General features: G+C 45.8%; 1 protein-coding gene across 2 annotated transcripts in view; it reads right to left on the bottom strand.

The window, feature by feature from the left end:
* Mecp2 (methyl-CpG binding protein 2) overlaps positions 1 to 23,610 on the bottom strand; it is a 67,542-nt gene continuing 43,932 nt past the window's right edge. The window contains exons 1-3 of one of the 2 annotated variants that reach the window (XM_046452865.2): positions 11,191 to 11,271; positions 10,003 to 10,057; positions 1 to 9,893 (exon numbers count right to left, since the gene is read on the bottom strand). In XM_046452865.2, coding sequence (XP_046308821.1) covers positions 8,974 to 9,765 — 792 coding nt within the window. In that variant the 5' untranslated portion in view covers positions 9,766 to 9,893; positions 10,003 to 10,057; positions 11,191 to 11,271 and the 3' untranslated portion in view covers positions 1 to 8,973. Of the gene's footprint in view, positions 10,058 to 11,190; positions 11,542 to 23,610 lie in introns of those variants that run through there. The other variant, XM_046452855.2, reaches the window with a different exon arrangement.

Raw genomic sequence — 23,610 nt, 5'->3', positions numbered from 1 at the left:
TCACTTTCACAGAGAGATTTATCGAGAATGCTAACAGCACAGGATACAGTACTTCCCAACAAAAGGTGCAAACGCGTCACTTAGAAAGGCATGCTGAGTATTCTTTGCTTTCACATGTATTAAAAAACTTACAAAAATAAAATAAAACTGCGTGCTGCCCATCTTTTCAAATAGTAAAAGAACCTTATGAAAAAACCACTTGATTTTACAACAAAAGACACAAACGGACATTTTTATGTAAATTTATAAGGCAAACTCTTTATATAATAAATAGGTTACAGGGATTCAGTGGGGGGTGTTTTTGAAACGTATACAGGTACATTCAGACAGGTTTACTGAAATGGTACAAATTTCCTTAATAAATTGCCTTTTGTTTTTAAATATATCAGTGCTTTCAGTCATTTGGCTATACACAAAGAACCTTTTTTGAACACTACAAAAAAGCAATCAATATTTTTGTTTTTAAAACGACCTACTTATTTTCTAAAGTAATTGTCCCAAAACACAAAAACTGAAGGTGAATGCGACAGAGGGCTTTTAGAGACCCCCTCCAGCTAAGTCTGTCCTGGGCTTCTCCCAGTACCCCATGCATCCCCCAACTTCAGGCAGGCTTTCCAGCTGGAGCCAGCTCCCTTTAGTACAGGGTGGCCTGTCACTAGCAGCACTGTCTCACAGATCCATTTGGGAGGGGGCCAACATCCTGCCTTGTTTTTCCAGCTACTAAACTCCATGTGCAAATGGTCACTCAAGGCATCACTGTCCTTGCCTGAAGGCATTAAGGGAGCACCAGTCTGTCCCTGTTCTGAGAGCCCAGAACAATCTCAACCAAGGGTAATGGCTTCTGAGAAGGATCTGTTTGCTATGGAAAGGGAAGGGGGTGTGTCACATCCAAATTTTGCTGGGGACCAGATGAAAGCAGATAGAGACAGCCAGTACCCTCCACTGTCATAACCCCCAGGATGGTAGGGAACAGAGATATCACATTAGTGCTGTATCCCTTGGAGGCAGGATAGGGCAGGAAAGAAGTGTTCTGACTGGTAATTTCCCCGGGGCATATCTTGGAGACAAGAATGCCCCTTGCTTGTCAACCTGGCCTTATCCAGAAACAGCAGGAGTCAGGTGGGGAGTGGCCAATCCATCTGCCAACCCACCCCTAACCTGTGTCCACAGTGGGACATAGGGGCATGGGGAACCAGCTGCATACTCAGGCACAAGACCCTCCCTCCTCCCTCTTTAGCAGGGTCAGCTCTGCTCTCATATCCCCTCCTGGCTCTCCTTGAAGGAACAACAATCTTGTCTTTCCTAAAAATAACAATGATGGTAATAATCTGGGGGATGGGGAGCCAAAAGAATTCGCTGGATGGAATAAAAACTGATTTTGCTCTGACTTTGAAAATGGCAACACATCAGCTTATTCGGTCTGTTGGCTTGGAATGGGACTCCAGGGCTCAACCTCTTTGAGTGGTTTCTGGATGATCTGGGCAGGGGTCATCTCTTCAGATTGCCCCGCTTGTCTCAGTCACCATTCCCCTCCTTCCGAATGCTTTAAAAAAAAAAAAAGGTGTCTAGAAGCATTTGTCTCTGGAACAATTACTTTAAACATGGTTACAATACAGACTTCAGTTCAAACACAGAAGAGGTTTACTTAGCAAAGTTCCTTTCACCCACCAAAAATTACACAAATATAAGCCTCAACACCACAGTTAAGAGGACCAGTAGAAAGAACCTCATGTTTGGAACACAAAAGGAGGGAAAAGAAAAACAAACCAAACCCAAACAGAAAAACCCCAGAAAGACAAGGAAAGGGCGAAGAAGGAAAGGGAAGGAGAGCAAACACAGCACACATTACAGTGTCCAGGTACACGGGGAGCCCAGCACGAGGAAAGGGCTCGGCACACATTGAGTAACAGTCCTGGTGATATTTGGTCATATATTCATCAACTACTGACTCTGGAGCGGCTGTTATTGATTGAAGCAGTGACAAATCAAATGGAAAAGGAGGCCGTGGTAGCAAGGGAAGGAGCAGGCTTCAAGTTCTGTAAGCCTTTTGCACTCCACTGTCCAGCTCCCCAGAAACATTGAACCGGGTGGGCCCTGCTCCATCCGGGCAGGGCTAGAGGTCACCGGGTGAGGCTAACTCAGGCGCTGATTTCACATCAGTCACAAAGCACACACGTGGACACCCACCTGTCAGTGGCCAATCAGCGGCAATGGCGTCTCATCTCCTCTGCCCCCATCCCAGGCTGGCTAGGAAAGAACGTCGCGACCCACTGCTAATACTGAATGCATACTGAAACAGGCCCTGGGACATGGGCCCAGAGGCTGCCCAGCTCCAGTCCTCCAAGGGGCCTGAAGGTAGACCGGCCACTCAAAGGGCCTACGACCGTCTCTCTGTTGGATTCTGGCCTCAGAGAAGCAATGATATGGGGAGGGGTAGATTTTGGCCCTAGTGATTATAATGCTCTCTGCTTTGGAAGAACAAGTTTCTGGATTTTGTTTTTTGGTGTTTTTAATTACTTAAAAAATGATCAAAGAGAACTGTTACAGCTAAACTCTCTAGCGGTATTGCTCATTAAGAATTACAAAAGCAAATGCAATTACTCGTGGGAGAGAAGAGAAAGGGACACTTCTGGCATCTCCACTACTTCCTGGAGTGGACCCAGTGGACTGCCCCATGTGGTTCTGGGGTCCCTGGCATTCTACCTGGTGCAGCTCATGGGTTCAGAGACAAGATAGGTCTCATCTCCCCTCCAGCCATCAGACCCAGTAAAGTAGGGAGAGTGAAATGCTTCGAGCCTTGCTGGTGGGGAGGCCTACCATGGGCTCCCCCAGCCAGGTCACTAGGATGGGGAAGCTGGGCCACCCCTGTGCATCCAGTTCTCCACCACCCCTTGAGGTGGAAAAGACCAGGCTGTGCCAATGACTACATTCTGGACTTCGGCAGGCTGAGGGAATACTCCTGCACCCAGAATCTTAGGATCCCTTTCATAAGCACAAGAGAAACAGTGCAAAACATGGGTGCTGCCTAGAGCTTCCTTTGCTTGGCATAGGGAAGCCCTTGGAAGAAGTGAGGAGAGACCACAGATCTGCTTGGACCAAAGAAGTGACCAGCAGACAGATTTGTCATTTTTTTTCTTTTTTTTTTTTTTTAATTTTCCCTTGTCCTATGCTATGGTAATCAGAAATATTGTAATTAAGCAACAGGTATAATTTTAACAGGTCTTTTTGTGTGTGTGTGTGTAGAGCCACAAGCAAAATGAGTTTATAATTGTGCAATATACAGATATATATATATATATATAAATCCAACTGCTTTGTGTGTCTAGTTGGTGCATAAAATAAAAGGGACAGGAAAACTAAAAGCGAAACTAAAAAGCAAAACAAAAGCCCAGGACAGAGGAAATAAAGCAGGCCTATGTGTATAGTCTATAAGTTACTGGATATAATCAGGGTCACCAGGAAGAACAGCTTTACCACTTGACACACAAACACTGCGAGCAGAGGGGCCGCCAGTGGGCAGGAGCCAAACCTCTTGGCCTTTTCACTGTATCTGCTCTCACTGCTGAGCAGGACCTGATAAAAGGTAAGGTAAACAGGGGGGACTAGGGAGCAAAGGCCATTTGCCAAATGCCCAAAAGTTCTTGAATTCAAAGGCCAGACTTTGTTCCATAAAGGTCTGGTCCCTCTCTCTGCAGACAGGGGCCCTGTCCTCCTCCTTCACTGCCCTCTCTCCCTCTGCCCCAGGGGCTCTCGTGCCTCTTCAAAGGACAGGAAGGGTGATCTGGGGAGGCAGAGAGGCTCTGGGGTGAGTTCAACAGGGAGTGCTAGGGTGCTTGCCACTCAGCCACTTCATTTGCACTCAACCTCTCCCCCACCCAGAAGGGAGCAGAGCAGAAATGCAGAGGGAAGGCCCCCCACCCCGGCAGAGGACCTTCCCAGTTCCCTCCATAGAACTGTTTTCCTGACAAAACAGTGCTCGGACAGGCTGTCAAGATAAGAGTGGAAAATTGGGTGGTGCTGGGACTTCTGGGCCACTGGTAAATGTTCTGCTTCCACACCAAGAGCCTGCCTCTTGCAGCTTTGGGACCTACCAGGCTGTTAACCTTCACACCACCCACAAAAGATAGAGTCAGAAGCCATGTCCTCAGGGACAACAACCTAACATGTTTCTCCACTGACAAAAGGCCCAGAATTTCAAGAAGCCCCTGGTTCTATCTCCTGTCGCAGGAGGCTTCAGATTGGCGTTTCCTTTGCTCATAATGTTCAACAGACATCTTAGGCCAAGCAGTAAGTATTTTTAGATCAGCATTTTTGCAAAAGCTTGCTCTTATTCATCAGAAACATCAAAATGTAATTTTCTGCCAAATGTTTTCTAGGTTTTCCTTCTAAATTGTTGAGAACTGGTTTCAGTGTTCAAATTTTCCCCTTTAATATGTAATTTTAGGCCCTGGAGGAGGCAGTATCCTAGCGATTTATAACAATTAGACTAAGCCTTTTTCTAAAGATTGATATAGTATCTAAAAGAGAAAGACATCAAAATGGAGAGAATCAACAAATCCCTTCAGAGTGGAGCTGGTTCACTGATGCAGAGAGCAGGGATGAAGAGTGGGAAGAGGATGTGGAGGGAGCAGAGGGTTTGGCCCAGGCATGGGGCACTACTGCATTTGCCCCTGCCCCACTCCTGTGGCAGGTTTCTCAGGTCCCCTTCGGCAGCAACTTGGGGCTTTGCTATGCCATTGTCCACAAGGGGCTCTAGAAACTGCATACTTCCCGAAGTCTAGGCCATTGGTCCTAGAGTTTGCAGGTGTGAACCTGAATCTGGAGACAATAATGGGCAAGGACACGGGCTATGAACTGATGCGCAAAGGTCTTCTCAAAGAACCGGCACCAGTGATCTCCCCACAGTCGTCAGCCCAGACCCTGGCTGGCATGCTCTGTGAAAGGGGCTGTGGCTGGATGGGCACACAGGGCTCTGGCTGCTAGGCTCCACTTGTGCTAAACGAAATCTGATTGGTCCCACCTGGTAGATTCAGTACATACCCTTTTGCTCTCTCCTGGGCTTGAACCACTTATCAGAGATCCTGTTGGCTAAGGAAACTCCTTTCCCCACCTAACTTGGCAGTTTGTTTCTGGTTATTACTGTCCTTCATGATCACTGTCACAGCAGTAACATGCTCCGCAGAGAAGCAGGTGACATCTTAGGGCTGCTCTGGTTCCCATTTCCAATGTGTGTGGTTGCTAGTTTGGTATGATGCTACTGATGAATATACTGTTCTCTGCACCCACACTAGGGTGGCAGCTTTCACCATCCGGTGAGCTGAGAAGCTGGGGCTCTTGGCTAGTCTGGCATTGATAGAATGGGGGATGTGGTTTTTCTAGATGTCCCTTCTGCCTTTTGATATGGGCATGCAGTGCCAGCAGAAGGGAGCTGTACTACAGCCTGGCTGTGCTGAGCATCCTCAGCTCACTGCACTGTCAAGGCCAGCAATTCCACTGGTTACGATAGACCCACCAATGGGTAGGGCAGGGCCAGGCTGGGTATACCTGCGAGAAGCTGAAGGATATACAGCATTCTGTCAGGAGAGGAGGTAGTAACTAACAACTAGGACAGGGTAGGGGAGACTGTGGATGTGACCTTAGTGACTTAGCCCAATGGTATCTGAAAGCTGTCGGTCAATTCCTATATTCACATATTCACTGAAAGATGCCCCCCCAATCTTCATAGTGTTCAAGTACAGACAAAATTGAGGTCACACCCCAAAACTGGGCCGGACACAGCTGGTGAGAATCCCATGGCTTAAGGCTTTCCCTCCAACCTCCTACAACTTGACCCCCAAGGCAGGGGTGGCCTGGGAGCTGCAGGGCCCATGCCTGCCAGGGTGATAAACTGCCAAAGCTGCCTATTTAGACGCAACTGACTCATGATGCCCTTATTTGGGGAACAAGGAATGGGGAAAAAAGGGAGAAATGGATTAAACCCTAAGGAGCTGCACACACCACCTGCAGTTTGGGAACCAACTCTAAGGGAAATCATCTGGGGAGTGAGGAAACTGCAGGTGGGGCCCAACTGAAAGAAAACAACACTTGAAATGCTGTGTTCCCAACCATGAATGCCCAATCAACCCAGGTGACAGGGGGGCCTGGTGGCCCCTACACTCCTCTTCCCAAGACCAGGTGGCACCCAGCCCAGGAGCCACATTTAGCTGGACTAAGTATAATGTGCAAAACCCACAACATTCTTCTTGGTGACAACCTGGCTGGGTGTCGTGCTTGTGTGGATAGGTAGGTGTCCTTTGGGGGTGCGAGGAGTGCGAGGCCACTGCAGGGTCAGGGGCCTTTTGTCCTTGGAGGAAGAGGAGTTCCAAAGTACTTGTCCCCTCCTCTGACCCCCCTTCCCTTCCTGGGGAGGAGTCAGAAGTGAGGCTGGGAGGATCAACAGCAGAGCGGGCAGAAGGGATTGGATCGGCTGATGGGAGTCTGGTTGCAGGACTTTTACAGCATAAGGAAATGGATACAAATATGCTAGAAAGTCCAACTATGACTCTACAAACAGAACGGGGCAAATTCCCTCGCTTCTAACCATTCCAGAAGAGACAAACACGGTTTTATCTTAAACTATTGATAGGAACTGTCAACTATGGTTCCTGATCACTAAAGACTGGCAAGGAAGTGCTAGACAGTTTCTATGATGTTTCACTCCTTCATAATTACACCGTATTAAGAAAGAAGCCAGGGGACAATAACTGAAATACACAAGACAACACGCACTTGACAGTTCATGGCAGCAGCTCACATGGGACGTGCCTGTGGGTGTTTCTGGAAGCATAAGACTGCTGTCTCATTTGCTACTTTGATAAAGTACTTCTCAGTTGGACAGATTTAGATATAAGAGACATCTCTGTAAACACAGAAAAGGATATACCAATATGATGAAGATATGCAGCTAGATAAGGACTTCCTGAACAGAGGTGAAAACTTTGGGATCCCGAATGAAGAGTGATCAATTAAAAACCCACAGCAAGCCCAAGCTTCTAAACCCCAACACCACACTCACAGACCAGAGATTGAAATGTGTGGTATGTCAGCCCCACCCAGTCTCTAGCAAGCAAAAGTAAAACAGTTCCACTGGAGGAGGACTGGGTAGGGAAAGGGAGGGCAGAGGAGGGACTGGGGACTTAGGTGCGGGTGCCAGCTCAGGTCTTGGGAGGATTTGCACTTGTCCTGCCATCTGCCCTGCCACACTCTGCTAGACATCAGACTTCTGAGGGGGGCCGAGGGCGATGGGCATGGAGCCCCTGCTGGGCCACTCAATGACTGGCAGGCCACAGGGGACCTCTGTGCCTTCCTCAGATACCACATGTGGCCTAGCTTCTCTGGCCCACTTCCTTAAAGCAGAAGTGTGAAAAGGCATGTTGTTTAGGGTCTGAAGTCTTTTGCCTTTTTTTTTTTTTTTTTTTTTTACCAGGGAAGAGGGCCTACCCTAGGAGAGCAAAAACTCACTGCTCTTCACAGATGCCAGGGCAGATTCAGCAGAGCCCAGGACTTCCTCAGGGATCAGTAATGATGGGGCTGGTGCTGGTAACAGGGAGGCAAAGGGGAAGGAGAGTTCTAGGGGGTGGAGCCAACTGTGTCAGCTCAGTGTATGGTTGGGCATTGCAGCTGCCTGGAACAGAGGGGATGAACTGGGAGGTAGGAGGAAAAGGAAGAAATGAAAGGATGAAATGAAAGGCAGGCAGAAATGGAAGGACAGAAGAGAAACCAATCAGGAAGTCCTTATAAAATTGCAGCAAACACTTAGAGTTTCGGAGCTTCGTGGGAACCCTATGTGCTGAGACCACTTTAAAACAAGCGCAGGTATATACAGATCCAGGTAGTTCTGAACACCATCATGTCTGGTGGCTTGAGGGACAAAGTGTCACCAATTCAAGCCAGCTTGCTCTCAGAGCATCTGTTTGTTTTGAAGTGGGAACATGAAGACTCAATAGTGCAAATAATCTAAACTGTCCCTAAAGGAGAACTGGAAAGTAATTGGAAGAACATTTTCCCTCTCTTCCCTCCTTGCCCTTTGTCCCATCAATAAGTCCTTAACTACCAGTCACAGACTGCTCTGAGCGACTAGGAATCTCTCTTGCCCTGCTGCACTAGGCCTGGCCTGATCCTGGGCCAGCCTGCCTGTGCCTCCTCCTGCTGCTTCCATAGCTTCTCTCTTTAGCGCCACCCACTGGATGAAGTGCCTCAAGAATGGTTGATGCCACCTCACCCTGGGCCACCCTCTCCTGTGGCTCAGGCCAGTCTACACTCAGCAGTTCAGGACTCCCTCTTAGCCATGCCAGAGTTGGAGCAGACCAGGTGCCACCTTCCTGTCCTGTGAAATGTCATCAGTTTTGGATTGGGGCTGACATGGGGCTAGACTTGTGCCACCACGGGTGGGATCACATGGGCCATAGCCACTGGCCATCTCCGTTGTCTTCTCTAAAGAATCCAACGGTCTCTCCTGCCTCATACCTCATTGTCCCACCATGGTTGGGAGTGGGAGAGGTGAGGGAGACAGAGTAGCTGTGGGTGGGGTACCAATGGCACCAAAAACTGGAGTGTCCTCTCGACTGTTCTCTGTCCTTAATGACCACATGAGGAAAAGATTTGGGTGGGAGGGGAGGTGCCTGGTCAACAGCTTGTCTGGTCAGTAGTATCTGCAGCAAGCCTTGTTGAAGGAGCCTAGTTTAGAAAAGTGCAAAGCTACTTCTGGCCCTGGTTAGGTCTTCAACCTGACTGTGCTTGTCGGTAAGAAAAACATTCCCAATGCTCCAACTACTCCCACCCTGAAGCCACGAAACTCTAAGTTTACTGAAAGAAAAAAAAATATTTTTTATTTCAGTTAATCGGGAAGCTTTGTCAGAGCCCTACCCATAAGGAGAAGAGACAACAGCTGCCTTTATTCTTGTTGGTTTGCTTTGCAATCCGCTCTGTGTAAAGTCAGCTAACTCTCTCGGTCACGGGCGTCCGGCTGTCCACAGGCTCCTCTCTGTTTGGCCTTGGCATGGAGGATGAAACAATGTCTTTGCGCTCTCCCTCCCCTCGGTGTTTGTACTTTTCTGCGGCTGTGGCGGCAGTAGCGACGGCGGGCTGAGTCTTAGCTGGCTCCTTGGGACAGCCGTCACTCTCCAGCGAGCCTCCTCGGGGCATCTTCTCCTCTTTGCAGACACTGCTGCTCAAGTCCTGGGGTTCAGGGGGGCTGGTGGGGTCCTCGGAGCTCTCAGGCTCTGGTGGGGGCGGGGGCGGGGGCGGGAGCAGCGGCACAGGGGCCTTTGGGGACTCTGAGTGGTGGTGGTGATGGTGGTGCTCCTTCTTGGGAGGTGAAGAGGCGCTGCTGCTGCGCCCCTTGGGGCTGCTCTCCTTGCTTTTCCGCCCGGGGCTCTTGCAGGTCTTCAGTCCCTTCCCACTCTTCTCACCGAGGGTGGACACCAACAGGGGCTTCACTACTTCCTTGACCTCAATGCTGACTGTCTCACGGGTCTTGCGCTTCTTGATGGGGAGCACGGTCTCCTGCACGGACCGGATGGAAGACTCCTTCACGGCTTTTTTCTTGGCCTCAGCAGCAGCAGCTGCCACCACACTCCCTGGCTTTCTGCCCCGTTTCTTGGGAATAGCCTGGGGATCGACCTCAGCTTTTCGCTTCCTGCCAGGGCGTTTGATCACCATGACCTGGGCAGATGTGGTGGCCCCACCCCCCTCGGCCTTGCCCCCAGGTGATGCTTGAAAAGGCATCTTGACCAGGAGCTTCCCAGGACTTTTCTCCAGGACCCTTTTCACCTGAACACCTTCGGATGCTGCTGCCTTGGGTCTCGTGGTGCCGCTCCCTTTGGGGCGTCCCCGACCTCTGCCAGTTCCTGGAGCTTTGGGAGATTTGGGCTTCTTAGGTGGTTTCTGCTCTCGCCGGGAGGGGCTCCCTCTCCCAGTTACCGTGAAGTCAAAATCATTAGGGTCCAGGGAGGTGTCGCCTACCTTTTCGAAGTATGCAATCAACTCCACTTTAGAGCGAAAGGCTTTTCCTTGGGGACTGTGGGACAAACGAAGAGACACAAAGAAAAATCAGAAGCTTTCCATAGCAATATCAGAGATGAGGCAGAGCAGATGGTGCTGGTGAGCTCTCTGATAGATGTTATACTCGATCAAGAGTCACACTGAAAAAAAGTCAGGATGAGCTAAAGGGGCACAACCAGGTCAGATGTATGGGCAGGAATCAGGTCACCAGGGGGTGAGCACCTGTATGGCCTGCTCTGGTGCCATAACAACTCAGTGCTGGCTGCTCACCAGATGTTGGCTGGAAGCCCTGATGGGGAGCACGGTCTCCTGCACGGACCAGATGGAAGACTCCTTCACGGCTATAACTATAACCCAGGTGGACCTGACTATAACCCAGGCCACTCCTCTGACCTTCTGAACAATCCAGCAACCAAAGGGGTCAGGTTTAGAAAAGTGGGGGCCATCAGGCTGGGGCTCATTCTGCTGGTTGTTGCCCAGGCCTGATCCACCATCAGAACATTCCTATGTCTGAACTTGGGCATGGTGCTCAGTTGCTCTGGAAATCTCAGTTGCAAAGGATGCTTTGCTCATCCTTCTTAGAATTGTGGAATTAAATGAGACTGTTCACAATCATACTTTGAAAACTGCTAGCCTTTCTGGGATCATTTAAGGTACAGAACTGGGATGTACTAAGAAGTACATCTGCTCCTCTAAACCTTTGACCCTGGAAGTTAACTCTGCTTCAACCAAGAACACCCAGCTGTCACTCTAATGCTAGACAAATGCAAAAGAGACAGCTGGAAATGCACATAGAGCCTGTCTGCCTCTTTTCCCAGAAGCCCTTTTAGCACACCTTACCCAATACTGATTTGCAGAGGAAAATAAAATCAGACTAGATACTTCTGCTATTTCATCTCCAGACAAGGACTTGAGGTATGGCAAGGGTAAAATGGGCCTGCTACCCCTAGCACTTCCAGGCAGGATAGAGACCTCTGTACAAAGTCATTTTTAAGCATACCTGGTCCTTTTGTTCATTATTTTTTCGCCCCCCAGGTGGGGTTATCCACACACATTTTTCTGATCAATGAGCAGCAAAGAGCTATAATTCCAATGGATCCCTGTCCCTGACCTCCCCACCCTGGAGAAACAAGACCAGCTCTTACTTACTTGATCAAATAGACATCATACTTCCCAGCGGAGCGGCCAGACTTCCTTTGTTTAAGCTTTCGTGTCCAACCTTCAGGCAGGGTGGGGTCATCATACATGGGTCCCCGGTCACGAATGATGGAGCGGCGCTGTTTGGGGGAAGCAGAAGCTTCTGGCACAGCTGGGGCAGAGCCCGATCCTTCTGATGTCTCTGCTTTGCCTGCCTCTGCTGGCTCGGCAGAATGGTGGGCTGATGGCTGCAGAGGCTCATGTTTGCCTTCTTTGTCTTCTTTCTTATCTTTCTTCACCTTTTTAAACTTCAAGGGTTTGTCCTTGAGGCCCTGGAGATCCTGGTCTTCTGACTTTTCTTCCCTGAAGTGTTAAACAAGTATGTAAGTATCACAGAGAACACAGTGGTCTGCAGAAAAGCAAGCAAGGGCAAATTTGGAGCACATGTGAGGCTACTGCATACCCAGATCCTGGTGACTTCCTCAGTGTATTCCTGGGCTAGCCTGGGGTCCAATGCAGGGACTCTGGGCTGCTAGTGGTGTTGACCAAGTGCATTTGACCCATAATGTGGCCACCCCAAGTCCCAGTCAGAGCATCTCAAGGGAGTGAGCAACCTGTACGGGTATCTTTCTTTTGAGTACAAGCACTTGGAGCTTCTTAGCAAATCACTTTGGCAGAGGCCAATTTATGAGTCATACCTGAGGGCTCCTGGGCTTGCCGACTGATAAGAGGCCCTCCACTGGAAAGGAGTTGCTCACCCCAATGGGGGTGGGAGTTTCCTCCAGGAAGGCCCAGGTTTGGGTGAGTTTTTGATTTTCTCAAGTGTGTTAACACACCTATCAAATCTGTGCTCAATAAAAATCAGCGTGTGAGGCACAATACAACTTGATGATAGGAACATGGCCTAGCACAACCCCCAGGGAGATGGTATACAGCAGTGTCATGAAAACACCTTATACAAGGTTTATAGCCAGCCAACCTGTGTTCAAATTCTGGCTTTGCCACTTTCCAAACACAGAACCAGGCAAGTGACTTCAGTATTTCTTGCCCTAATTTCCTCATCTCAATAATGAGGCCTCCTTACTGTGACTATCATGGAATAAAATTCCTGAAGGTACTATATAAATGCCAGCTATTGCCAACTGCTGCTCAGGGTTCTGGTGTGAGGAGATTCTAGGTCATTTTTTTGTGTGTGTGTATATGTGTGTGTGTGTGTGTTCCTCGGGATTGAACTAAAGCCTTGTGCACCCAAGGCAAGCACTCTACCAACTGAGCTATATTTCCAGCCCTCACATAGGCCTTTATTGCAAGACACTCCCTTATAAGGAATGGCCTTGGTCCCAGCAGATGTGGAGGGAAAAGGACAAAGGTTTAGTTTCAGTGTGTCCCCTTCCTGTTGGCACAGATGAGCACCCAAAAGCACTCTCCCCATTCCTCAGCAGGATGCCTGCCCATTATTTTATGAGGACAGAAGCAGCTCCCTCCCTACACTTCAGTTCAGCCTGGTAGGGTCCCTTCCTCATGTATTTTAGGGATCAGTTTGGCTGTAATGCTCTAGTGACCATCTGAGGGAAACAAGAGACTCCAGGACTTCAGAACCTGGCAATGCTGTGGCCTGTACCTCTGAGCTGCAGGCCAGGTCAAGCGAAGCTTATAAAGAAACAGCAGCTACCCCCCAGTTCCTTGGTTAGCAGTTTATTCTGGAAAAGAACATGACCATTCCTCTGTGTTCTCAGCTCTAGAGTTCCCTGTCCTACTTGGTTCATGTTAGTGCTGGTCACCGCCACATGACTGGTGTACCCCAAGCAACTTCCGCTCTTGCCCTCATTGTGGAAACTGCAATAAAGGCACTGTGGTGTGCACCAACATGCACCATCAGGAAACTGGATCTCAAACAATGTGGTAAGTCACTAAAGGCTGGTTAGTTAGCTCTAGGACTCAGAAGCTACATGGACAAAACTTTCCAGAATGATCAGGTCAGGTGTGGGGAGGCAGCAGTGGCTCCCACTGAGTGACAAGATCCTAGTGAGGGAGCACCCCAGCTCCACTGTGGCTTATTCCTGAGTTTATGCTTATCCTGAATCTTCCTGTAGCAGTTTAGGGTCCATAGTGGGGCTGCTAGTTTCACCTAGAGCCATGCCACATATAGATGCATCTAACAGCCCATGTGGGGGGCCTTTTCTCACTGAAACGTATGTGTCCCTAATGTGTTTCAGCACAGGTCTCACTTTTTAAAAAAAGTTTTTAGTTGTAGATGGACACAATACCTTTATTTTATTTAGTTTTATGTGGTGCTGAGGATTAAACCCATTGCCTCATAAGTGCAAGGCAAGTACTCTGCCACCAAGCCACAATCCCAGCCCTCACTTTAAAAAAATTTGTTTTTAGTTGTAGATGAACACAATACATTTATTTATTTTATGTGGTGCAGGGGATGGGGATCAGAACCCAGTGCCTTATGCATGCCAGGCAAATGCTCTACCACCGAGCCACAACCCTGCCCCCCCTCATTTTTCATTTCTGTCACTCTTAGGGTTCTCAATGGGAAATGAGAAAAAGCCCTGGGAATGTAGGTGTGGCCTGTGGCTTGATTATTCAGCCATTGGGGCTGGACCACTAGGCAGCAACTCTCCATGGAGAGGAGAGAAGGGGAGCTCACTAACAGAGCAGGCAAGAGAAAGGCCAAGGCAGCAGACAGGCATTCTACATAAATCCCCAGGGTCCTGCCTAATGCCAGGGCTGCTCCCTGGAAACTACACAGTGCTGGAGTCTGAGAAAAACACTGGACTAATGAGAAATGTTGGCTTCTTCAGAAATCTCATTTGTATTCTCAAATATCTTAACTACCACAAGGTCAAGTACCAACTATATGACCAAAGAAATGCCTTCCAGAAATCTTCTGAGAAGAAAAGCATGATGATACTCACTACAGCATTATTTTGACTAGCCAAACACTGTAGACCCTTCAGATCCCTGTCATCAGGGGCCTGGTGAATAAACTATGGTACAGCCACATGCTGGACTTTGGAGCTTCATAAGGATGACCTGCTGCAAAGTGAGTTCCAGGATCCATTGTTAAGTGAAAAAGTAAAATGCAGAAGCATTTATCAAACTACCTGTGGTGCAGGAAAGAGAAACTGAGGAAGGACAGAAGCCATTAGTTGGCCTGGAGGTAGCAGGAACAAGGTGAGAAAGCTTTAGTAATGCCCTGGGTGGAGCTCAGGGTGGAGTAAATGGAGGATATAGTACCAGCCTGAGGGTAGAGAGAGAGTCACTGGTGGACTAATGTGGGGCAGGGGTGAATTAAGGACCAAGTTAAAGTGTGGGGGGACAGTGTGCCACTGATTGAGAAGGGAAAGGTCGATGAGGAGAGGACCTCAAAGGCTTTTTAGCTACAACATATAAAAGGGGAAAGATGTGCTTGGACTTTGACTTGGGCCTAAGTCAACTTTCTTTTTTTTTTAGGTTCTAGTATAAATTATAGTAAAAACATAATATAAAAAGTTTTCCTTGGGCTGAGGTTGTGGCTCAGAGGTAGAGCACTCACCTAGTATGCGTGAAGCACTGGGTTCGATACTCAGCATCACATAAAAATAAAACAGAGATATTGTGTCCACCTATAACTAAAAAAATAAATATTAAAACATTTTTTTCCTCTTTTTATACTAGGGATGGGGCCCAGGGGTGCTTAACCACTGAGCCACATCCCAAGCCCATTTTTGATACTGAAACAAGGTCTCACTAAGTTGCTTAGGGCTCAAGTTGCTGAGGCTGGTTTTGAACTTGCAACCCTCCTGCCTCAGTCTTCCAAGCTGCTAGGATTACAGGTGTGTGCCACTGTGCCCAAATTTTTTGATTCAGCTGATCTGGCTAGCTAGGCAAGTGTTCTGTTTCTCTCTTACTGCTCCATGTGCATCACTGCTGAAGCTATGTGCTCAGTTGAGGAGGACAACCACCCCAGATAGAGGAGGACTGTTCTTTAGTCAAGGGTATATAAGTAGCTGCATTCCCATGCTAGAATCTCTAAACAACTCGTTTTTAATCCTTTCTAAGTGTCCAATAAGTGAACTTTTAATATTACTGAAGATGGGGAATAAAGGGCCTCTAATTCTAGTATTCTAGTTCTGCAGGTGAAATTATTTGAAGTAAATAATAACCACTGATGATTTTCCATTTTGTGAACTGAAAGGCACAGGTGTTTGTTATTGTATTTTCTCACTGTTAATTCATATTTAAAAAGAAATAACAAAATCCCACAAAGAAACCTGGATTCTGTTTGGCATAGAATAGAGTTAAAATTCATATAAAATAGGCTCTCCAAATGAGTTTACCCTGGCCCACAGGTCTGCTCAGTCCTAGGGTGAATGGGGCACTTGTACATCCCCATTTCCAGGGTGCTAGGCAGCTTCCCAAGGCTGCTCTCCAGGGGTTTTATGGGGTTTACTAAAATATATTTTTTTGAAGATACCAAACACACGTCTTCACCCTTCCTGTAATCAGACCATAAGTGTACACACAGACACACAATCTTGCGATGAATTATGAAGAGAACTGAGCACCTAGTTTATACATTCATATAGTTGAGAGTTGGATGTATCCTTAGAAAAACTACCTATTCAACACTTGTGTGTTATGAATGAAAAAAAGGAAGTTCAACTACACGAAGAAACGTGTCTGATGTTACTATTGAGTCTACAACCAAGAAAAAATACCTCCTGATGCCTGGCTTTGCTGTAATACACATGTGCACATGTGCTCTTTGATAGCCTTTGTTATTGTGCCTATCCTATCACCATTGTGGTGCCTTTCCCTAGAAGGAAAAGTGACCAATGATGCCTTTCCTGTGTCACCAGAGGCTCTCAGCCTGCTCCTTCCCACATATGTCTCCACTTAGAAATCTTTGTCTTGCAGATTCAGTTAAAAAGCACTTTGGACAGGCCTCCCAGCTTTTGCCTCTCCTCTCCCAATTCTGTAAGCCAGGCTTCCCCATAAACCACATTGTACTTAAAATACACAAGAGTTGGGGCTGGGGATGTGGCTCAAGCGGTAGCGCGCTTGCCTGGCATATGTGCGGCCCGGGTTTGATCCTCAGCACCACATACAAACAAAGATGTTGTGTCCGCCGAAAAACTAAAAAATAAATATTAAAATTCTCTCTCTCTTTAAAAAAAATACACAAGAGTGTACCAATCCCCCACTTCCTTATTCATGTACAGTGTAGGCACAGGAGCAACACTTGTATCTGCTTTGTGTGTGTGAATGTGTGTGGGTGGTATTGAGAATTGAACCCAGAGGTGCCCTACCACTGAGCTACATCCCCAGCCTTTTTAATTTTTATTTTGAGACAGGGTCTTGCTAAGTTGCCCAGGCTGGCCTCCAACTTGTGATCCTTCTGCCTCAGCCTCCTGAGTATCTGGGATTACAGGTATGTGCCCAGTTTACATCTGCATCTTTGGATGGCTGTACTCCTCTCTTCTAGTAAGCGAGGGCTAGCTTAGCAGTAAAATCAGGCTGGCTCTGAACAAGTGAATAAAATTATGAGTTTAGGAACTACCAGTACTCTCTTGGACATCAGCATCACAAGAACAGTGGTATGAAGGATGGTTACACCATGAAGATGGATGAGCTTCCAGCAATGTAGCACACAGTCCTTCTGCTGAAACAACTAAAAATGCTGGACCAAAATATATTAAAAAAAAAAAAAACACTAGAGAAGACATAAATGTACCTACACACTAGTAAGTAAGGAATACACAGGGTAAAGAGTTAGGAGACTGAAGCAAAGCAACAAGTGACTGCAACATGCGGCCCTGGACTGGATTTTGGGTTGAAAGATACTAACAAGGGATTAATGGGCTGGGTATGGTGGTATAATCCCAGAGATTTGGGAAGAACTGAAATTCAAGGCCAGCCTGGATAACCTGGTAACACCCTGTCTCAAAATAAAACACACACAAAAAAATAGAGCACTGCTGGGTTTGATCCACTGTGTGTGTGTGTGTGTGTGCGCGCGCACACACACACACAGCATTTATGGGGCATCTGGGGAAACATGAATAAGGTTCTAGTTAGCTCACTGATGGACATCCTGAGTGTTGTAACTGTACTGTCTGCTCTTAGGAAAACCAGGCTTAAGTGTTGAGGAGTGAAGTGCCATGATGACTACAATTAACTCAAATGTATGCAGTGCCAATATGGTAACATGTTTAAAAAGGGGGAAATGACAGCAACGTTTAGAAGCTGTGCTGGTGATGGAACTCAGGGCCTCTTACATGCTAGGCAAGTGCTCTGCCACAGAGCCAAATCTTCAGCCCTAACAGTAATATTCTGAGGCAGTAACAGAGAAGCTTCTTAACAAAGAGAACACTTTCATGTTACACAAAGACACTACAACAAACATTTGGAAACATCAAATAAGAGTCTTCTTTTAGTGGTGAAAGAATCACGATGCTTTCCACAATGTTATCCGCTATATGGTGAAGCTCTGAGTGGGAATGAAGATGTAGAAACATTTCTCCCATGTTTAAGAAAAAAGTACCACCGAAGAAGGACCTTGCAGCAGCATGAGGAAGCAATTAAGGTGTAGTTATGATGAAAAGGGATGATGAGGGCTGGGGTTGTGGTTCAGCAGTAGAGTGCTCGCTTTGCACGTGAGACCCTGGGTTCGATTCTCAGCACCACATAAAAATAAATAAGTGAACTAAAGGTATTGTGTCCCACTACAACTAAAAAATATTAAAAAAAGGGATGATGATGATGCTGGGGGTATGTGCTAATGGAGACTGCAGTGTGCATGGTGTACTTGGAACAAGAATTAATGGTTTCATTAGTAAGCTGTGATTACTAAACCACACAGGTTTGAAGTGGTCTACCAAACCATCCCATTTTTTTCTATATGAACTTAAAAAAATTTTTTAGTTGTAGGTGGACACCTTTATTTTATTTATTTATATGTGGTGCTGAAGATTGAACCAATGCCTCACAAGTGCTAGGCAAGCACTCTACCACTGAGCTACAACCCCAATCCTCTACATGAATTCATTTTTAAAAGTTTTTGGTAGGGCTGGGGTTGTGGCTCAGTGGTAGAGCACTTGTCTAGTATGTGTGAGATCTTCAGTACCACACAAAAATAAAAATAAATACATAAAATAAAGGTCTTGTGTTCATCTACAACTAAAAATAAATATCAAAAAAATTTTTTTTTTTTTTGGTACTGGGGATTAAACCCAGGGATGCTCTACTATTGAGCTACATCCCTATCTCTTTTCATTTATTTCCGTTTGTTTGGTAACAGAGTCTCCCTAAGTTGCCCAGCTAGCCTTGAACTTGCAAATCTCTTGCCTTGCCTTCCCAAGTAGCTGGATTATAGGCATGCACCATTGCACTCAGTTGAGAACTTGTATTTTTTTTGCTGTGTTAATCAATTTATTTTATTTTAGAATTCATATTTTTATTGTATGATTTGTGGAACACAGACTTTTTTCCAGGAATGCATATATCATATTGGAGCAGAAAGGCCTTCACAAATCTTAAATATCTACACAAATCATGAGGTAACACTCCTGTGTGATAAAGCATCATTCACAGATTCTGTTAGTAGAATGCCATCATTAGATCAAATCCTTCATTTGATATAGCAAAGGAAAATTAAGAGTTGCAGGAATCTTGGTTTCAGGCCAAATCACCATATCCTAAGGGTTCTGATGGTGAGAACTGACTGGATTTTTATAAGGAAAATTACTTATAGTAATCATGTATACAAGAGGCCCTATGGGGCTGGGTTTATGGTTCAGCGGTAGAGCGCTCACCTAGCCCATTTAAGGACCTGGGTTTGATCTTCAGCACCACATAAAAATAAACAAAACTATTGTGTCCAGCTAAAAAATAAATATTAAAAAAAAGAGGCCCTGAAGGTAGTCCCAGCAGGCCACCTATGGTGCACTATTTGACACAATACAGGCAACAGGGGCAGGTTCAGCCAGTCAGGCAATTGCAGTTGAGAAAGAACTATTCAATCCCCACAGTTTTCAGGTTAAAAAAAGGTATATGTGGAGACATGGTGGCTCATGCCACCCTGGGAGGCTGAGGCAGGAGAATTCTAAGTTCCAGGCCAACCTTGGCAACCTGGCAGGACACTGTCTCAAAAATAAGAAATTTTTTAAAGGGCTGGTGATGTAGCTCAGTCTTAAAGCACTTGTCTAGCATGTGCAGGGCCTTGTGTTCCAATTCCAGCACTGAAAAAAAAGAGAAAAATGAAAAAGGAATGAGAAAGCAGCTGCTGAAAATTGTTTTTCACTTGAGTTGGAATCCAGCCCCCTCCCTACCCTTTCCTGAGTGAGCTCCAGGGAAACTTCCAGAACTCCACCAATATTCTGACCTTTCCTAATTTCACTCATGTGTATGTTAGGCCAATTTCAGGAGATGCGTTTCTTAGCAGCTTTCATTTCCAGTTATCCTGTGGAGCAGCAGAAAGAGCCAAAGTACCACATGAGGCTGCAAACCTAGGGCAGGATGGTAGCTACTTCCCCAGGTGAACAGTCTAGATCCAGAGGACATTATCTCCTTGCACTGGGGCTGCTTCCATCCTATAGTGTCATTCACTCAGTGCCTAAAACGCTTTCTACTTTCATAAAAACCTGCAGAATCTCTGAATCAAAGAGGCCTTCTCTTTATGAATTAATATAAAGGGAGCAGCATTTTTGAGACACCAGTTTTAGCCCTTTAAACATCTGTGAAATCAAACTAGCACCAGAAGAAGAAGAGTGTCTCTATGGTCTCTGGGGAGTATGGGGGATAGAGGAGGATGGGATTCAGCTAGAAGGCGACAATGGTAAAGCCTGAGGTTCAGCTGCTCCACTCTGAACTCATGGTACATTTTTTAATGTCCCCCCTTTGAGAAGATGCAAGAAACCATCTATATTTTGAAAAGCTAAATAAAAACACAGTTCCTGTCAAACAAAAACAGATCCCTCCCCAAATACAGGCAACCAATACAATATAGTAAATCTCATCTTTAGAGGTGTATAAAATGAAAGCTTAAACACAAGTTCACCACACAAACCTAATCCTAATACGGAAATGTCTATCAGTTTCAGAAAAATGTTAAACATGGAGTTCCCATATGAACCAGCAATTCCACTCCTAGGTATAGACCCCAAACAGGCACTCAAACAAATACTTGTACACCAACATGACTCACATCAGTCAAGTTGTAGTGGCATTCTTTCCTCCACAGAAAATCTTAATTAAGCTTTTCCAGAAATCTTTGCTATAATTAACCTTAGGACTATCAGCAAAAGAGTCTCTACAAGAGTTCAATGTAGTTAAACTTCTTTTTCCTATTGCTCTATCTTACTGAGACCACCAACCTGGAAGAGATCAGACTCCACATGCAGAACACCCCTTATTAGTTTTTCACAAACATTTATGGACTATCCAGTATAGTACTTTGTAGAAGTGTGTTTGCAAATGCAAAGTGTGATAAAAAAGACAGATCTTTTAATGAGGCCTCCAGCCTTGAGCCTGAGTTTCACAGAGATATTTACATTTCAAAGAGATGATGTTGATAACTGGGCTCCAAGGTAACAGTTGGCAGGGGGAAGGAAGAAAAGGGAGAGAAGCTCTCCCCTTCTACGGTAGTTTCCTTGAAGGGTTAACTTGCCCAGAACCCTGAAAGAAAAAAGCTGCTTTTATGTGAACTTCTGCAGACTGTAAACTTCCGACCCCTCTCCTTATATGCTGGGTATAAAGTTCTGAAACTGCCTGAACTAGGGGTTCAGGGGGATTGATTACAGCAAAAACTTTGCCCTCAGATCCTGGCTACAGCCAAATAAACCTGCTTCCTGTTTCATATCCAGTGTCCTGCTTAGTCTGTCTCCTGCAACAAAGTGGTGAAAGCAATCTGTGTGTTCACTGATGAATGAATGAATGGATAAGCAAAATGTAGTTTATTAATACACTGGAATACTATTCAACCCCCAAAATGAAGGATATATATATATATATATATATATATATATATATATATATATATATATATATGAAATGTCCAGGATAGGCAAATCCAGAGAGACAGAAAGCAGATTAGTCACTGCCAGGAGCTTTGGGTAATAAGGAATGACTGCAAATGGGTCTAGAATTTTTTTTTGGGGGGGGGTAATGAAAATGTTTTGGAATTACAGAGGTGATTGGCTACACAACACTGTGAAAGTACTAAATGCTACCGAATGTGGCACTAAGGCCTTGCACATGCCAGGCAAGCACTCTATCACTGTGCTACATCCCTACCATCCCCCTACTTTTTTTTGAACTCATTAAGTTGCTGAGGCTAGCTTTGAACTTGTGATCCTCCTGCCTCAGCCTCCAGAGTAGCTGGGATGATAGGCACGTACTACTGAGTCCAGCTAAACTGTATACTTTAAATGAGTGAATTTCATGGTATATGAATTACATGTCGACTTTTAAAGACCCTACTAAAACAGGTAATGTCATCAATTACTCTAAACCATAAAGGCAGATTTTATAATATCCAGGCAGTGCTCACAGCCTACAGTTGTCTCCCATTTAGTCTGTCAGCTGTAGCACAGAACCCCAACAGGCAGAATTGCCATCTCAGAGAAAGTTGCCAGCGTGGGGACCTATGGTGATACATGTTAGATGGGATCAAGCCAATGCAAATATCAAACTCTGAAGCCCAGGACATAGTAACCTTGACAGTCAGAAAGGAATTTAGTTCAATAAGTTTAATGACTAGGCCAGGTGTGATGGCACATGCCTGTCATCCCAGCTGCTTGGGAGGCTGAGGCAGGAAGATCATGAGTTCAAAGCCAGCCTCAGCAAAAAGTGAGGCCCTAAGCAACTCAGTGAGACCCTGTCTCTAAATAAAATACAAAATAGGGCTGAGATGTGGCTCAGTGGTTGAGTGCCCTGAGTTCAATTCCTGGTACTCCCCTAACCCCAAGAAAAAGTTTAATGACTAGGCACTTAGACTGATATCATTGGCTAAATATTCTGAGGGCATGTGATCATCTATTTTATCTGTGGTAAAATGAACATAACATGAAATTTATCGTTAGTGGCATTTAGTAACCATTACCACCATCTAGTTCCAGAACAGTTATAACTCTCAAAGGAAACCCTGTACCCAAGTAAGGAGTTACTTCCCATTCTCATTCCTCTGAGCCTCTGACAACGAGTAATCTGTTTCTGTAAATCTGCCCATTATGGACATTTCATCAGTGGAATCATACAGTTTGTGGCCTTTTGTGACTGGCTTCTTTCACTTAGCATAATGTCTTCAAGGTTCATCATGGATCAGAACTTCATTCTTTTTTATACCTCAATAATATTCCATTTTAGAGAAATACTACACTTCACTTACCTATTCATCCACTGATGGACATCTGAGATCTTTACACACTTTGGTTATTATGAATAATCATACCAATGACTACATGTTTTTGTGTGAATCTATGTTTTTAATCCTCTTGGGTCTATAAACCTGGAAGTGAAATTGCTGGATCATATGGCAACTCCATATTTAACCTTTGAGGATCTGTGGACTGTTTTCCATGGGGTTTCCTTTGGGGAAGATAGAAATGTCTGGAACTACACAGGAGTAAAGTTTGATAGCAGAAACCACTTCCATTTTGGAATGCTTAGGAGCAAGCTTTAAATAAGCCATCAAAGCAAGAATGCTGGGAGTAGGTCAGGGTTGTTTCATTTCACTGAACTCACTCATTAGCCAACATTCCTCAAGTGCCTTCTATACACTGTACCTGCGCCCTGCCTATGTCAGGGATGACACAGCCTCAAGACTCTCTTAACCTGGATGAAGCATCTGTTTTGCTCTTTTTTCTGGTGTACTGAGGCAGTCACTAATGGAATAATAGCAACCTTGATGAATGTTGTAAAAGGAGAGATACTGTGAGCTAGGGGAGATGCCTTAAGAAGCCAGGGAAGCACTCCAGAACAGGGATGCAATGGCTATGATGTGACCTATTGGGAGTGGAGGAAGGATGGGGTCTAGGTTGTAAACCTGGTAAAATTGTGGAGCCACAACTGCAACCCAGGCAGGGTGGCTTCATCACCAACTGTCCACATGAAAGTGATCAAATGAGAAAAAGAAGGGAGGCAAAGTAAGACCCATCACTTAATGTGGAGGTTTTTGTTGTTCATTTCTTCCTCTGGAAAGCCTGTTCTCTTTTTTAAAAAAATATACTTTTAGTTATACATGAACATAATACCTTTACTTATTGTTTGTGGTGCTGAGGATTGAACCCAGTGCCTCACACATACTAGGCAAGTGCTCTACCACTGAGCCACAACCCCAGCCCCTGTTCTCTTTTAAGATTAACGTTCCATTCTCTAACAACTTCTCTATTACTTTTTATTGGTCCTTTGCCTCCACATTCTAATTATATGTGTCAATTG

The sequence above is a fragment of the Marmota monax genome, unplaced genomic scaffold (assembly GCF_021218885.2).
Source record: "Marmota monax isolate L192 unplaced genomic scaffold, Marmota_monax_Labrador192_F-V1.1 WCK01_AAM20220418_F8-fsc00142, whole genome shotgun sequence".
NCBI lineage: Eukaryota > Metazoa > Chordata > Mammalia > Rodentia > Sciuridae > Marmota > Marmota monax.
The sequence above is the reverse complement of the archived record's forward strand: the minus strand, read 5'-3'. Positions and strand labels throughout refer to the sequence as shown.